Source organism: Triturus cristatus, chromosome 11, assembly GCF_964204655.1.
Source record: "Triturus cristatus chromosome 11, aTriCri1.1, whole genome shotgun sequence".
NCBI classification, from domain to species: Eukaryota; Metazoa; Chordata; class Amphibia; order Caudata; family Salamandridae; genus Triturus; species Triturus cristatus.
The window spans coordinates 857465643-857484080 of NC_140594.1; the positions used below are offsets into that span (position 1 = coordinate 857465643).

The window sequence follows — 18438 nt, forward strand, 5'->3', positions numbered from 1 at the left end:
TTAGTCGGTCAATGCAATATTGTCAAAATTATTTTTCTTCCAAAGTCCTCTTCCTATTTAGATCAATACCCTTGGTATTTGAGAAATCTTGGTTTAAGAAGCTGGAGGGTATGGTCAACAGATTCATATGGGCACATAGAAAGACCAGGCAGGCCCTGAAATATATGACACTCCCTAGGGAGAGAGCTGGATGGGCTGTCCCCGACTTTAATCTGTACCACTTGCCCGCGGCTCTCCAATATATGCGCTGGCTGGTCGGGGGAAATCCCTCGGACCCCTGGAACCTGGGGAGGGTGCACAACATTTACAAGCTACTCAAAAATAAAGATTCCAAAAATTTACTTTTGAAGTTCATTGAACCCAGTTACTAAAAGAGAGTAAGGTTTAAGACCCTCCCGGCGGCAGCTTGCGTGTGGGGCACGCTGAAGAGATTGACAGGGATAGGAAGAATGAACTATTATCCCCACTCTTTATGAGCCCATCACTCCCGGTAGTTTTTCATGACGGTATCATGAAACGTGGGGGGACCTAGGGCTAGAGATGATCGGGGACTTGTTCAGTACTGTTGGGTTCAAGTCATTTACTGAGATTCAAGACAGCTATGGGGTTGGCCGTAAGGACTTCTTTAAATACTTGCAGGAACACAGTTCTGTTGCCAACTAAACTGGGGGCCAAAAGGGCTTATAAAAGATGTTATTATGGAAAAGTAGAGGGATAAAGAGGGATGTACTATTAGCTGGATATATAGTGAACTGAGTAGTCTGCGACTGGATGATCTTGAGAGACAGGCGGACAAATGGGATCAAAGGCTAGGGGTAAAGGGATCAGGCTTTTTAGAGTCTTTAAATATGGGCCAGACAATATTTTGTTCATCAAGGTTGCAGGCGCAGCACTACAAGACTACCTTAGATCTTTATTATACACCAGCTAAAATAGCAGAATGGGGTGGTTCAGTGGGTATCAGTTGCCCCTGTTGTCAAACCCCCAGGACATATGTGGTCCATATGTTCTCTACTTGTCCATTGCTTGACCTCCTGAAGAGAGACATTTCAGAGCTTTCCCTGAAGGTGAAAGTAGCACTAACTCCTGAGCTAATGTTGCCAGGGGCCAGTAGCTCGTGATCAGACGGAGCCCAGCCATACTTTATGCTCCTGGCCATGGTGGTGCTCAGAATCTGCATCTACTCAGCTTGTCTGGATCCAAATGCCCCCTTCCTGCACCAATGGCTGGCCCGGCTTCTTTCAACTTTTAATATGGAAAAAAGGATTTACGAACGAAAAGGTCACAGGGCTAGGAAATTGGGGAAAAATATATGGGCACCGATCTATTATTGGAAGACCGAGGTTGGGGGGGGGACTCTGATACAGTACAGATATGTTTTATCGTATTTAACTTGATGGTGGTTAATCAATTGTAAATGCTCCCTCCCCCATCTTAACGGTGAATCTCCCTTTGCATAAGCTCATGATGGTATTTATTTACGTGACCCCCAAATATTTTTCAATAAAAATATTTAAAACAAATAAAATTAAATGACAAATGGTTGATACACCATCCAATGTTTGTGCAAAATGAACACAAATCCCATTGATGTATAAAAAAATGTATACATGATTCAATGATTGAAGGGAAAAGATAAACTAAGAAATGTACACGTTTTGTGAACATACACTGTCCCCAAAGGGCTCAAAATTTGTTAGTATTATGAAGAATGGACTGTTGGAATATTGCCCCTGACCATCATTCTTCTTGTTTATTTTTAAAGTCCATGTGTATTTTCTTTCACAAGAAGTGACCTCTTCTATGTTTACTTTTCAGTGGTCGACAGCCAATTAAACGGAGGTTGATGAGTTTTGGCTAAACTACCACACAGATAAGTGAGGACAGCAGGATCGTGGAGGCGTGAATCTCATTAAAGGCAAAACCAGGAGAATTCAGTGTTGTGTGGTTACTGGTAAACTCAATGCAACATGCCTTTATAACTCAATGTGCTAGATCATGGAATTATTCTAGACCTAGATGGAGATAAGTGTGACACATGAACACACAAACTAAGGACTGGAGCCAAACTAAGGACTGGAGCCAATCCTGGCTGGTACTTATCTGCATCTTGATTCAGATTAACTTGGTTATCTAGCAAATAAAACCTGACAGCCGCATGCCGCAACATGCCAGCTAACAGAGCTGAAAAATGTTGAAGAGTTACCCCTGGATGCAACCATGTAAAGATTTATGCTCTATGCATTACGTCTTGAACTATGATTTTTTGTTTTAACCGGGAGCCCCCGAATGGTCTTTGTTGCAAGTGCAATAAATGCAGACTTCCTGTTTCTTGGTATTCTTTGTAATTGGTAGCTTTGCATTATTTTAATTATAACTTTCAGACTCTTGATTTGACATTGGAAATAAACTAAATTTCAGTGTGATAGGGCTGTGACACCATCATATGTTAATAAACAAACCAATTAATGGCACATTTTGTGGATTATCACCCGTCTCTTCATCTTAGTAAGTAAATAACCATAGTTTTATGCTCCTGTCTTAATGTCCAGTTAAGGAGGTCCTTATTTTATTCTCGGATGGTTCATTTCTCCTGCCATTATTGGTTTCACTCTCCATCTGCGGAAGTTTCTGACCCCGTTGCCTATATTCTAACCTACTATTGTGTTCTTTTATCAGGACCTGTTCCTCAATGTACAATTGTATATGGTAATCTTTTCCTGTGCTTACTCTGCTTTGGTAGGGTAGGTTTCTCTAACTATTGCTCCTGCTCTTTGAATTTTTTCTTATATCCTTTAGTGCTCTATTGCCCTATTTGGCCAGTGCAAATTGCTTCTGTCCTGTCCCTTAACTTTGTTCAGTTCTTGTTCCTCAGGAACATATCACTAACACAGCAGGTTGAAGGGGAACACCGCACCTATTTATAGTTGTCTTCCATTATTTAAATGGAGAGCCAGGGCAATACATGATTCATGCTTGCTTTAGAGCCCCATGGCACCCTTGACTATGCTTTTCTGCACCTGCAACCTAGCCAATCGCCAACCATGCTGTCCAAACTCTTCTCTCTCATAATTAGTTCCAGAACATGATGAGTCTGCCTTTCTATGGTCAAATCCTGTCCATGTTGAGCCCAATATTACCTCGGTCAATTGACGTCCCTCTGAACTGGGTCCCTTCCTTGATAATTTGCTATGCCCTCAATGTTGTTTAGTTCAGGGTCTTGCTGGCCATCCAAGTCATTTTAGGTCTCTGTTGCATATGATCTTCTTCAGTTCCAGGACTTGATTATCTCATTGGTTATCGGGTGTCTCTGTTCATTAACATGATCATTTCCTGGCATTGCCCTCATTGCTTTATTTCTTATTCATTGTCACCTTAGGTCAGAGGTCTTCAAACTTTTGGATGCCGAGACCCCCCTGTCAACATTTTGAGGCGTAAGGACCCCCTCCTGACAAAAATGTCTAAACCTGTTGACTAAATTGCGTGGGATGAAAATGTAAATGAGGTTATGTGATGCCGCGTATTTTGGGATAGCATTGCTTCATTATTTTGATATTTGTTACACACAGTAACGCTGAGGAAAGATTTCACCCAATCAGTACCCATTTATAACCAAAATACAGCAATTATCATCAGAAAGATTTCAAGTCAACCTTTGTGAAGGGCCTTCCACTCTGCAGCAATACGTGCTGCCACATTAGAAGCTCACCTGGCCCTGACCGAAAGAAGCAGGGGTCCCTTAAAATCCTGGCGGTTTTGTGTAGAGTTAAGCCGTTTACCCATGCAGCTTTCCTCTCACCCCCTCCCTTCCATCCCTCTCTCCTCTCCTAACCCCGGATCCCTCTCTCACTTTGCAGGTCATTTTCTTTCACCCCTTTTTACAACTTCTGAACTCTCCCCATTCAACCTCTCACTTCACCTTTAATCACCTCTTGCCATTCTGTCCTTTCACTGCCCTCATCTCTAACAGTCTCTCACATTTATCTCATGGCCTCTCTGGCCCTGTCACCTCCCGTGCCCCTCAGCACTTCTCATTCACCTCGTCTCTTCATTCAAATTTTTGTCTATTTGTATCTTACACCTCTCCAGTCCCCCCATTCCTCTTTCACATCTCCCCTTTGTTCTAACAGAAGCCCTCACCTTTGGATCACACTCACAGGGGCGGCCTTAGGCATGTGCAAGCTGTGCACCTGCACAGGGCCACCAAACCCCCCAGGGGCCACCACGAGGAATCGGATACAATACATATTCGTGGTGGCCCCTGGCAGGGATTTGGCGCATGAACGACTGAGGCGTGCTAAATCCAATGTGATGCACGCTGAATGGTTGTTCTTATACTCTTTTCCTTTCTAACCCAGTCTCGTCTTTGTGTGGGGTCGGCCTTGTTTCGGGCTCTTCTGGTAGGTCTTGCGCTTGTTTAGAACTTTTTTTCCAGGAGAATCGAGCTTGTTTTAATAGTCCAGATCTGGCACCTCCGGAGGCTCGCGCGCATGCGCAGTGCCCGCGAGTCCTGCAGCGAAGGGATTACAGAAGCACCATGCATCACTGGCGGCAGGAGGGGTGGCAGCACCCGTGCCCGGCGTGCAGCGAGCAGCACCGAGACCGGCCGAGGCCATGCACCGGCGCGCCTAGAGACCCTGGGCAAGAAAGGCCGCCTTGCAGAGGATAGCATGCCAGTGTGCAACCTTTGGTGCCAGCTGCGAGGTGAGCAGCCCGAGGGTCAGGGCATGGGGAGGAGGAGTGAGGAGGTCAGCGTGTGCCACTGCAGAGTGAACCCGAGGGAAGGTGAGCCATTGGACGAGGGTGTGGGGAGCCCTGGGGAGGAGGGCAGATCAGGTGTAGGAATGTATCCCAGCCCGTGGGGGTGAGGAGCCGGGGGCGTGGGGAAGGTTGGGTGAGGATGTTATTGTAGATGGTGTGTGCTTTGGGTCTGGGTGGAGGTAAGCCATGTGAGGTGGCGAGCTGGAGGTATTCTGGTGGTCATGGGAAGGGAGGGCATGATGAATCGTGAGAGAGAGTCTCTCTCTCACGATTCATATCTGAGAGGGCGCGGGTCGGAGAGGTGGTCTACGTGCACCAGGGGTAGGGAGTGGTACAGATCGGCGCTGTATGTTGAGGGAAGAGTGAGTCAGGAGTGCAGGGGCGGTGTTTACTTGTGGCTGAAGGGAGGCATGGTGACTTTTGGAGGTGTAACTTGGGAGGCACGGTCGTATTGGGGGGAAGAGGAGAGCAGGGTACGAGGTGTTAGACGTAATGTTAAGGATTCATTAAAATGATTACAATTACTTATCAACAATCATGAAAACAGAGTATGAAGCTGATACTTGTGATCTAATGAGTGGATCTGCCTGCACAAATCTTTTAAAACATGGAGTGTTCGAATGTACTTGGCATTTGGTTATGTCTGTTTATATGGTGTTGAGGCAGACATGAAATGCAAGCACCTATGGATGGACGCCTGGAATAGGATGGCAGTGCCTACCCATGTTAACTCAATCTAATGCCCTTTTGCAGAGACCTTGGTAGGAGACTGGCTTCTTGATCATTTCTTTAATTACATTCCAGTGCTTGTCATGTGACTAGCAGAGAAAACTAGTTTAACTAGTCCTCAGTTTGCAATTGGTGAAGCAGCCTTCTCTGTCCATACTAGGGGCATAGTTACCATTGGTTCAGCAAGTACAGTGGTACTGAGACCCAAAACCCTCAGGGGCCCATTGAACCCTGATAATTGCTATATTTTACTTCCTGAGCAGCAGCCAAAGGGGCCATTTTCCTCGCTTATGCCACGGCCCATGGGGTTGTTGGTACGCTGTGCTAGTGATTCGCACGTCTGCTTGAAAGTTGTCTCCTGACTGGATGTTCCTTGCACATTAATTTTGCTTCAGTGAACCTCTAGTGCCTTTTCATAGCCTTAGGACTCACTGTAATTAATCCTTGTTTAATAGGTGCTCTGAAAGCGAGCAGAACTGGTTGCTGGAATATGGCACAATACAAGAAACCTTAATTAAATATATTGTATTTTGTCTTTTGACAATGTGGTAAAGTGGACGAGTCTTTGGTTACCTGTAGGCTGTCTTCAGGATCAGTTAGTGACTTACTGAGACAGGTCTCTGTGTGCCATGATTTCAAGGTAGCTTACTCTCTTCCTGCTAAGGTCACTTCCCAAATAGATCATGAACTATTCTCCAGGCTGTACTGTTCTCAGTGGACTGAGAAAACAGACCTTGTATGCCAAGTCACATGATCTACCCTATAGTTTTATAACACTCTTCAAATAAACCTTCCATATGTGGCTAGTCCTCATAATGTGTCATACATGTAGTGGGAAGGGTAATTACTATCAATCAGTCAGGGTTTGTAAAGCTCAGCTGCTTCACACATAAGGGTCTCGAGGCGGTGTGGGATTCATGCTGCTGGATCATGCTGCTTATTGGTTGAACAGCGAGGTCTTGTGGTCCTTCCTGAACTGCTGGAGCGATGGTGAGGCTGAGGTGCAGGGGGAGGGTTTTCAGGTCTTCACTGCCAGGTGGGAGAAGTAGCGGCCTCCACTGTTTTATCAGCGGCTGCATTGGGTGGCTGCTAGGGAGATGGTTCTGGAACATATTTTCCTGGTAGGTTGGTGGAACTTCACTCGTTCATTAAGATATGCTAGTCCTTCATTGTGTAGTCCAGGGAAGACATGGCTTGGCAGTTCGGGCTGGACTGTTCCCATGAGGCACAGGGTCAAGGCTGATTTGCATATGGCCATGTCTGAACTGGGGTGGTGTGGTGAGCAAAAAAACGATGGGTTTAGGCCCAGATCTCTGTACTGGGGTGAATGTATGACATTGTTCTGCATTCTGTCCATCAACTGTTGTTTTTGCAAGAAAATAAAAATGACACATCAAAATCTTTCAGCAGCCGCCACTGCTGATTGTCTTCTTTTTCTCCCTACCCACTGCTAGCCTCGCCCGCTGCATTGCAAGCAAAATGAAGAGAATTCGAGTACACAAATCTGGTTATTCGAAACGAAAGAGAAAGGTGGCTCAGCAGGCTTTCGTAGTGTCACAGGAAGGAGCAATCCTGAACTTTATCACCCAAGGGAAACCTAAAGATGGAGAATTCTCTGGCCAGAGTACTGCTGATGCACTAGGTAAAACCGGCACTGACGACCATAAAGAAGAACAAAAAAATGATGATATCCATGAGCAGAATGATACTCATGAGCAGACCAATGAAAATGAACAAGGTGACTCTGAAATTGATACAAACATGCAGCAATTACCAACTCAGGATGAGGATTATTACAAAAGACCCTCAGACAGAGAAACTCAAACATCATTCATCGGTCCATCAACATCTGGCATTCTGAAGGAGGTTCAGAGTTTACAGACGGATGATGCTGGTATTGAAAAGGAAGCCAAAGAGCAAGACCATGTTACAGACCCGTGTTCTGAATATGAGTTATGTGATTGGAGGGATCCTACTTTGTGGCCGAACTCTCTTACGGACGCGCAACGTGTTTTACTTGTTGAAAGGGGTCCCTCCAGAGACCCAGATTCTAAAACAAAGTATCCAAGTGATGAGCACTCAAAAAGTAAACGTCGTTTTTCTGTTACCATGTTACTGGTCATCTGACGCCTTTTCTGGACGTTTTATTAAAACACCTTCCTGAGCTCCGCCCCGCCCGGACCCCCTCTTCCGGGGCCCCCTACCTGCGCTTCCTGCACAGGGCCACCATGAGCCTAGAGCCGCCCCTGACACTCACTTCTTGCGTGTCCACACTTCTCTTCGGCAATTCACATTTCTCCTCATCCCTGACCTCTTCAATCAAATTCTCTCACTCCCTTGCTGTCCTCTCTCATTTTGGGTGCGGATGCAAGTTCAGAATGGGATGAATGAATGTATGATTACTGATGGGCTTGTTTGAGTGAGTTGCATATTGAGTAGTGAGGGGGACAGGTGAGTGAAGTGTCACATGAGTGCAGGATGAGTAGTGTACTCGTGTGACTGCAGGTTGAGGTATAGTGTGAGCAGGACAAGTGCATTTTGAGTGCAGAGTGATCGCTGTGAGTGCAAGGTGAGAGGGTGAATGGTGCAAGTGCATGGTGATCAGTGTGAGTGCATTGTGATCACTGTGAGTGCACGGTGAGCGTGACAATAAAGGGCGAGAATGAGGAATGAGTTGTCTGAATGCAGGGTGCATTCCCAGACCCATGAAGTAACTCAGCATGTTATTGACGGGGCGTAGACTTTAAGATCTAAGTTAAACTATTGCGGCATTAATCGGGGATCGAGGGTGAAGGAAATAAATAATGTGCTGATCCTGCAACAAACTTCCAGTCCTATGGTTAGGGTTACCAGCAGATTATTTTGATGGCCCAGTCGGTACAAAAAAAAGCAGTCACCTAAAGCGGTATTTTCAGCGCTTATCTGTGCATACTTCCCTGGGCCGGCTTTAGTGCTGGTGGTGCCCTGTGCGACAATGTTTGTTGGTGCCCCCCCAATAACCACCCCACCACGGATTCTCTCACTAGCACCCTTTAACAGTGACCAAGTCTCCATAACCCCACACTCTCAGATGCATTGAATTAGTTATATAGTGCCACTCATACCAGTGTAGGGTGTCCGAGCACTTTGCATCACACACACATTACACAGAGACAATCAATCATAAGTGTGTAAATCAGTGTATAGGAAATGTTACATAAGCCAAAGGACTAAAAGTATAGGAGTCACATGTCATCCATACTGGTAGGCAGCATAGTTCAAGAGTGCTTGGTGTGGAGAAGCACAAACTCAGAGTCGAAAAAGAAACAGCATAGTTGGGAGTTTACTTTAATAATAAGAATTGATTTCTAGCCAAATTAACCCTTTTTGCAACATTAATCAATGGTCTAATAATGTACTCTTTGTAGTGTGCATGCTGTTCTAGGATGAACGTTAATAGCTCACTATCCTATATTAGGACTTTAAGTTATAAATTGCAAGTAACAAAAGGATGTCTCTTTTGAAAGCAGTAACCTGCTGATCTCTTCACATCATATGCACTCTGTAATCTACTTGGTACACGTTCTTTGCAGCAGGCATATTAACCCTCTGCACTAACTTCACCTAAGTCAAAACCTCAACTATACAAAATTCTGATCTCTCTCCAGGAAGATAATTAATCACACGAGGTATCTTGACATTTATGTGAGGCCTGGTAATTGCCGGGAAAGAAACGCTGCAGCAGGTGCTTCAAAAGCACAATAAACTTTCACTCACGGCGCCCCCAGGAAGCCAACTTTGTATTCCTTTCCATGAAATGCATTTTCACACTATGGCAGTGAATGTAAAATCCAAATGTAAGGAATAGGCACAGTGGGGACCCAGGGGTACTGGAACCAGCAAAAAAACCTAAGCCTCTGTAAGCAGTTTACAAAGGCATGTTAAATGGTCTTTAAAGACCTGTGAAAAAACACGGGGGTGCCGGAGATAGGAATCCAGACACTGCCCAGCTGAGCCACCAGCAGCTCAAGTTTCACTGCAGCAGCCCGGGCTGAGACACAGGAGGGGGGGGGGGAAGTGTGGGGGGATGCTGAAGCCCTTGGGCCTGGGCAGAAGTGTGACTGGGAAGGCGCGGCCCCCTTTGCATCACTCCACGGCCCCCCTGGGGGTCGCGCCCCACAGTTTGAAGACCCCTGCCTTAGGTCATATCCCTGCTGCAGTACTCTTCATTTTGGTCTGAAGATGTCATCCAGATCTCTTGCACTGTTTCAACCTGGCTCCTTGCCGATTCATCTCATAAAAATTCAAATCTATTCTTCCACCCATTTTCGCCCACAATCCGAAAGGGTCACTACCTATGGTCTGCATTTCCACCTGTCTTAATAGCTTATAATATCTCCTCTGATTAAGAAAAAAACCTCAGCAGGTCCTAGCATTTTAAGAAACTGTATCCTCACCTAGCTTCTCCTTACTCAGGCTACAATTATAGGGAAATGTGTTAACACTCAGTTGTCCTGCTTCCTAAAAGACATAGGTGCCACTGAACCATAGGACAGAGACTGTCCTAGTCCCTACTTTGAACAAACATCAGCATCATCATGGATGGCAGTGTCACAACCTTGATCCTTTAAGACCTATTAGCAGTATTTGACACCATCAACCCTTACAGGCTTCGTAATTGACCCCAGAAGATGGACATAGAGTGGGTTGCCCTGGACTAAGTTGAATTCCTCCTGTCCAAAGTATGGTAGGGTTCCCACAGCAGTTGGGAGTACAAGGCCCTTACCTCAGTGTTCCTCCACAAGGCTTACTTCACTTGACACTCTTTAATGCACATTTTCCCCCATATCCTCCTTGATGACACTCATAGCCTATTTTCTATGACTACACTGATGATACCCAGGTACTTTTGCATCTCAACGGAATCAAGGGAGACACCTCTGTGAAACCTTTAAGCATAGCTGTTCATGTTTGCTGTCTGGATGTTTTCCAACTCCCTTCAATAGATTTCTAAAAAGACTGAAGACATTATCCAGGGTGAACCACCATCTGTCCTGACCTTAATTTGGTGGCCTCTATCACTTGACCACTTCCTTATTCCTGCCACTAAGCCAAAAGCTCACCTTCAATCTCAAACAAAGTGGCCTCTACGTGCTTTATTATGAGAGTCTTGAGAAAGTTTATTCCTTTCTTTACCCCCAAAGTCGTCAGCTGGTTTTTCAAGACACCGTTTCGTCCCCACTAGACTACTTACATGCCCTTTACTTACGCCTTCCCAAATATCTGCTCAATAGACTGCAGATCGCTCTAGAATGCATCTGCCCACATCCTGGTTGGACTCTAAAAATTGGATCCCATTTCTTCCCCTCTCAACAAGTATCATGGGCTCTTAATCCAGAAACATGTTACCTTCACATCACTTTGCATAGACATCTGAGCATTTAATTCCAAAGGTTCTATGTGCATGTGCTGAAGATGCCTCATAACTCCTTCCCATGCCCTAAGATCCACTGTCCATGACATTTTTCATTGTTCCCCACATTCATCAATCCAGGTCCTGCAGACGCCCCTTTTCCCATTGTGCCACTTTCCTATGCAACATCATCTCCTTGGAACTTTAGCGTAACAGAGACTTCTTTACTTTCCATGAACTTCTACAAAAGTATTTGTTCTCCTTTTAATCTTCTGACTCACTGTAGCATAGAATCAGGACACCCAAGTGTAACGGTGCACAGTATAAGCTCGAAATCAATCAATCTTGCTCAGTGTATCTCCTTTCTCTTCATTGTATTCAGATTGAGTTTCCCAGTTTGTACAGTGCCTGCACCTTCTGCCCCTTATCTCCACCCTGATCAACCCCATCTACCTGTTTATCCCATTCTGCAACTCGCTCATCCTATGCCCATAGCGTAAACTATGGTATATTCCCCATCCTGCTGCTACCATGGTCTAGCTTGGTGAGTTCTGGCACATCCCACTCTTGGTTTACACCAACACCTATTTCCTGGATTTGCTGCCTGTTTCATCCTCCCAGTTTGGTTCTGCCTTTGCTGTTCCTGTTCTCTATCCTGTTGTGTTTCGTTATGTATTCCTGAAGGTCAAGTTTACTGGAGGGGCCTCATGCTGTTGACAGTGTGATCCTGACTGTGGCAAAGAAACAAAGACAACCAGGGTAAATTAAATACAAATGGGTAGAGCTGTTTGTTAAAAGAGTGGTGGCCCTGGATAGGTTCTAGTTCCATAGTGCTTCTGCTACTGACAATTTCCGCGGCTCGACTAACCATCTGATGGCCTGCTACTTACACTGGGCAAGACCTGTACGTATACGTTTTCATATTGTGTTTTGCTTCTTCATGGTTGTTTCCAAATTCTACCACCTCTAGTTTTCCACCATGGGCACTCCCCATCTCTGTTGCACCTGCTGTTCACCTTGTCAAGTTCCAATGTCTCTCTCTATTTAACCAGTTCCTAACTCAATTACTAATATCCCGAACAGTTCTTCTCATTGCTCAACATGTTTATTTACTTTTAGTCCCAGACACACAGGCTCTTCTCTGTTGCTTTTCCTCACATTCATAGTTAGTTTCTGCCCCTCTTCTCCCTTATCATTATGTTTTTCAGTTCCTTCCTGATAAGTTACCAGTCTTCTTTTGGGTCTGTTTCTGTCCCTACTCACACTGTTCTCCCATTGTTCAGCCCTTTTTCCTGTTTCTGTTTGCTTCCCTGCTCTCTGTTTTTGCCCAGTTCCTGCAGCTAAAACTGCTGTTCTCCCCGCTGTCCAGTTTGTATCCCTGTAGCTCCTAAGCACCCATTAGTCATTCTGGAATGATTTTACTGCGTTTACCACCCTACCTGATTTGTTGTTCAGTGAGTTGGGTGCAGGGGGCTTTGGCCGGCTTCCGTCCTCCTACAGGCTCTTCCCGCTCAATCTTCACGAAATCTACAGAAAAGGGAGAGTAAACATGAAAATAAGAGATCAGGGTAGAGATGCTGTACAAACGCAAATCTCATATAAATCAGTGGGAAATCTAAGTTTCATTCACACTTCTAACAAAGATCACACTGGGTATGAGATAGGCCTAGTTGCAATCTAAGCCCTTAGACAGAGAGCTACATGCTGTTTATTAGTGCTGCTGTCATTAAAGGGATGTTCCACCCCTTCACTGAGCCTCCTTGGAAACAGAGAAAAAGGGGGTGAAAAGAAGAGGGTTCAAAAGGAACAACTTGAAGTGGGAATCCACACACCCTGGAGCAGAAGCCTGTTTCTTCTGGTGGCACCTCGGAGAGTGTTGGAGTTGGGCTAAAGGTCCCATTCACTAAGATACCTGGGAGAGGAGCTGGCCTAATGGCTAGGGCGGTCGACCTCGAATCTGGGGAACTGGGTTCGAGTCTCGGCAATGACGCTGAACATCCTGTGATTCTGGGCAAATCACTTAATCTCCCCAACTGGTGCTATGTAAAGCGCTCTGATACCCGATTTGGGTCAAGTTCGCGCTACATAAAACTCTGTAAAAAAAAAAATACCTTAGTAAGGTGAAGCAGGAAGTCTTTCTCTCGCTCGGTTTCTCTTGACACCACTCACTGCTGTACACCCATGATTCAGCTTTCATCCCATTGAATGTCAGGGCTACAGAGGGAGGGGCTAATGAAGCTCAGCATTTGGATAACGAATGCCACTGAGGCCCTGTTGCTGTTGGGGGGATCTCAATTTAACACTTCAATGTGACCTTGACCGACTGACTAGTTCGGGGATACACAAAAGGGTGTAGACGTTTAGGATGTGACCGGCCTGGATGACCTGTGGAGGACATACAATCCCCACACTTGACAGTACTTCTATGCCTCAGATTCAATGCGGTCGATGACCAGGTTAGACCATCCGTTGGTACCACACCATCAGCTGGGAGCTTTTGGGGGTAAGAAATATCCTCCTAGGGGGATATTGGACCATGCACCTGTAGTGACAGCACTCCAGACGAGGTAAACGCAATCAGACAGGGGGTGGAGACTGGACCCCTGGGAGTTGACAGGCAGGACCATGTTTGGTATGATAATGCAAGCCACAGAGCACTATTTTGAGAAAAAATTTGGGATGGTGAGGGGACCTCCTAGCCCACGTCATCAGGAAAAGGCAGGAGAAAGCTAAAACATGCAGGGAATTGGAAGATAAGTTGGTGCAGGTTGACACACACGACTAGGGAACGGGCACAGGGATTGGAGGCCTTAAGGGAGGAATACAGAATCCTGGCCCATCAGGAGACAAGGATGCTCTAAATAAACAAACAGGGCAAGATGTATGAACTGGGAAACAAGGCAGGGAAACTACTGGGCTGGCTGGCTAGTAAACAGGAGCATCAGAGGTGGATATTGAGGGTGGCCAACCCTCAGGGGTACGCGGCTGAAACCCCAGCAGACATTGCACAGGTCTTCGTAAAATACATCGGTGGTGTTTACAGCTTGAAACTGGGAGACAACTAGACTGGCATTGAGAGTTTTATCAGGGATATACCCATTTCCCGACTGGGAGGGTAGGCAAGTAGAGCACTTGAGGCAGAGATTATGGGAAAGGAGATTTCCAAGGTGATAACTAAACTCAAGGGTTTACGTGAAGTCTCGAACAGGGTGCTCCCTGACTGCTATGTTCGGGCATGCCATGAAAAAAGGTATCTTGCCTGGGGACTTAAGAAATGCTGATGGTGTCCTCATTCATAAGGGAGGAAAGGCAAGGGAAGCTTTTAGTGTCATCTAGACTGATCTTCCTAATAACCAAAGAAACCAAAACCTTGGATAAGGTATCGGCGACCAGAGTCCTGAGGGTGATTGACACTATTATAACCTCTGCCAATCGGGCTTTATGCCACACAGAGTGACTAAAGCAAAAGGAACAAATAAGGGATTGAATGCTGAACAATACAAACATTCACCCAGAGTCACAAAGATCTGGGTTTATTCCATCGTTCTTTTGCTCACAACACCACCCAAGTTTGGACCCAGCCATATGCAAATCAGTCTTGACCATGCTCCTCAAGGCAACAGACCAGCCTGAACTGCCAAGCCAGGTCCTCCCTGGACTGAAAACAAGAATCCTGGGACCGGTTTCGGGGCAGCACCTCTCATCAGCCAGACCAGCTTGAATCCAGTGGCGCAGTGAGCACTGGACACACGTCTGGGCATACCCTTCCCACTTAGGGTGACAAAGGCAAAAGGAACAAATGATGGATGGAATGCTGAACAATGCAAACATTCACCCCTACTCACAAAGATCTGGGTTTAATCCTTCATTCTTTTGTCATAACGCCACCTCAGTTTTGACCCAGCCATATACAAATGAGTCTTGGCCCTGCTTCTCATGGGAACAGTCTAGCCGGAACTGCCAAGCCAAGTCCTCCCTAAACTGGAAACAAGCATCCTGGGACCGGTTTTGGGGCATCACCCCTCATCAGCCAGGCTAGCTTGAATCCAGAGGCTCAGTGAGCATGGGACCGATGTCTGTGCATACCCTTCCCACTTAGGGTGACATAAACAAATTGGACAAATGATGGACGGAATGCTGAACAATGCAAACATTCACCCCCAGTCCAAATGATGGATTAAACTCAGATCTGTTGACTGGGGTGAATGTTGCGTTGTTCAGAATTCCGTCCATCATCTATTCTTTTTGCATACAGAATGACTAGTCACAACTTGGGATGCCTGTTTGGATGTCTGGCATGCAAGGACCACATAGCGGAACCTGCATTATTGTTATCGCTGGACACCAAAAAGGCACCCAATTCAGTGGAGTGGCCGCATTTGATGGCAGTCCCATGGAAGATGGTCTTTGGGGTATTGTTTTTGAGATGGGTTGGTCTGCTGTACTGAGAGTCTCTAGCCTGAGTGTGGGTTAATCAGTCACAATCAGGGAAATTCAGGCTTGGCAGAAGCACGTGGCCGGGGTGCCCACTATGAACGCTTTTGTTTAAAATCGCAATAGAGCCACTGGCGACTTGAATCCTAGGAGAGGCCATAATTAAGGGCTGAAAATTGGACCTGGAGTGAGAAGAAGTAATTTTGCTTTATTTGGACAGTGTCCTGCTGTACTTGGCTGACCCAGAGGGTTGGATCCCATGTGTTCTCTACTTCCTCTAGATGTTAGGTGTGCATGCCCAGATCTGTTTCAATTGGAATAAGCCCATTGCATTCCCTCTGACAGAGTGGACCCCGCATAGTGGATTGAGGAGCCTCGTGAGATGGGGATTTAGGTACCTAGGCATTTCTGTCACTAATGGAAAAACTTTGTTCCGGGAAAACCTGGAGCGTATCCCGGAAGAGTATAAGGGGATGGTGACTGACTGGAGGAAACTTCCTGTCTCTGAGCTAGGCCAGTGGCCCAATACAAAATGATTTATCTCCCCAAATTTTTATACATACTGCAGAAAATCCCGTACACATTCCTACAGGGATGTAGATATGGTGACCAGGTTGCTGACATGGGATGATGGCCTGTTAAGGATTGCTCTCTCTGCTTTGACATGGAAACCAGTTGACAGGGAGGTGGCCCTCCTGAATCTGAAACTGTATAATTGGGTGGCCCAGCTGAAGGTAATCCGTGAATGGGCATTTACAATACAGCAGGAACCATCGACGTACGTGGATAGAAGAGCAATGGATCCCGAGGGATACCTCAGTTGGCTGTATGGGGTGGACAAGAGGAATCTACTGCAGACCCAACCGCAGTGTTGTTATTGACATGGCAGAAAGCGACGAGCGCATTGGGTTGGATGCCCCAGCTGGCACAACTGAAGAACAGAGGGGGCCACAGAAAGTGGGACTTGCTGTGCATCTCAAAAGTGGGAGAAGTCCGGAAGGAGGGCAAGATGATTCCGTTTCTCAAACTCCAGGCACAATTTTATCTGACGGGGAGTCAATATCTCCAGTATCAGCAGGTAAAACATATCTCACTGGGCTATGGGGACCTCCTCTGTGATATTGAGGAAGAAACGCCTCTGGAGTGCCATGTACTGCGGGCCGCATTACACAAGCACAACGTCTCGCAAATCTATGCATCTCTCCTCATTATTAGCTTGCCACCTCTGGACGCCCTACAAAGTAAAGGGAGAACGGCTTGGGAAGACTAGAATATGACACCTGGGGAGGCCTGCAGGTGCTCCGGAGAGGTGGCTATGCAGACAGGATTGCGGCTGGTACAGCTGAAAATTTTACTCAGGGTGTACTAGATAAGAACTCTCCTCTACAAGATGGGGAAAACAGTTAGTGACCGATGCCTCAGAAGATATGGACTTCGGGGCCCCTGACCCGCACCTTGTGGGAGTGCTGAGAATATGGGGTGATTGGGAGAATGTGAGAGGAGACCTGCCAACCTAAGAAAAAATTCACTGTGTGAGGAGAGGGTGGACTCTCATGTCTAGAGCTACCTAAGAGGCACTCGGACCTCCACAAATCCCCCCACGTCCCCTTCCCACCCCCAACAAAAATAAAGGGTTGCAGATGCAATTGTGATGTCCTTGGGCAACATTACACATAAAGCGCTTTTCATTGTTTGCGCCGGACACATATTTAAAAAGGTGCACCGGGCGCAAACAGTGAAAATACACCCTATTACGATCAATGCGCTGTCCCCAGAGCAGCCGCAAACACGTGCCTGCCTGGGGTCAGCGCATTCAGTTGAAGAACGGAGCGGCTGCTTTACAGCCGCTCCATCTTATCACAAGGGGTTTAGAGATCCCCTAGCAGGCGGATGCAGGGACGTCATTTCCCCCCACCAGACCTCCTGCGGGCTTCTTTGCCTCTGCGTCCACGTCGGTAATACCGCACGGGCGCAGAGGCAAAGGGATTCCCTCATTTGCATGGGGCACGACCCATGCAAATGAGGGAACGCTCCCTTAAAGATAGCACTGACGCTTTATGTGCACCAGCGCTATTGCTATTACCGAAGGGGCCGCACAACAGTCTGCAACCCCTCCTGTAATACTAAAGTGCCCAGAGGGTGTGCAAAGCGGGCGTAAACGCCTGTTGCGCCCCTGGGGCACTTTATGTAAATTGGCTCACACCCCTCAATTGGGAATCAACTACTTACAGCCTCCCCAAAAAAAGCTGTCTTTCAAACCACCGTGTGATTTTGGCTCCTCAGGGAGCAGACATTGGACAGGTACACACTCCTCTTATGCAACGTGGCATTAATGATGGCAAGGAGAAATATACCGCCATACTGGGAAGGTGTAAAGATACCCACTGTGTTCAAATGGGCCTCAAGCATGAACTGGTGCATGAGAGCAGAGGAGGTGGTTTACTAAGCTAGAAGGTGTCCTCATAAATCCGAAAAGATATGGGGCACATGAAAAGGGGCCGAGGGCGACACAACCAAGAAGAAGCGTAAGGGGGCAAGGCGGGCAGAGACGGCGAGAATGTACCCGAAGGGAGGGGATTCTGGGCTGGTGAGGGAAGGGGATGTTCGGGAATTGACGAAAAAGATTATTTAAAAAAATAGAATGCACAAGAATTGTTCACCACCTGTTTCTATCAGAAAAACAGAAACATGGGACAGTCAAGAAGATAGCTCAGTAATTGGGATAGATGTTGTGTGAGTGACTGCGTTTTACACATTGACTCAACAGCTACAGGGTTTCCCATGTTCCAACCACAAATGCAGAGGTTTGGTTGTAGTTTAGCAAGGTGAATGGCATTACCTACATTCATCACCTATTTCATTACTTTACATGTAGTCGTAGACCAGTGATTTAAATCAATTGCAGTCAAACCATGTGTCTTTCGGCATATGTAATTCTGCAGTCAAACCTTGTGTCTTGCTGAATATGTAATTCTGCAGTCAAACCTTGTGTCTTGCTGCATATGTAATTCTGTTCAGAGGCATCCTCTACTTGCAAACCTACACGAGTGAACTCTTTTACTTTCAGCCCTGCCCCTTTGAGTTTCCTTCCTTCTAGTAGAACATCCATATTCTTATTTACT

The 18438-nt window shown here is 46.3% G+C and overlaps 1 protein-coding gene across 4 annotated transcripts in view; it reads right to left on the reverse strand.

Moving 5' to 3' along the window:
• INPP5D (inositol polyphosphate-5-phosphatase D) overlaps nt 1-18438 on the reverse strand; it is a 660212-nt gene that overhangs the window by 73832 nt on the left and 567942 nt on the right. For all 4 annotated transcript variants that reach the window (XM_085634688.1, XM_085634689.1, XM_085634687.1 and 1 more), the window contains exon 24: nt 12322-12409. In XM_085634688.1, the coding sequence (XP_085490814.1) occupies nt 12322-12409 (88 nt within the window). The remainder of the gene's footprint in view (nt 1-12321; nt 12410-18438) is intronic.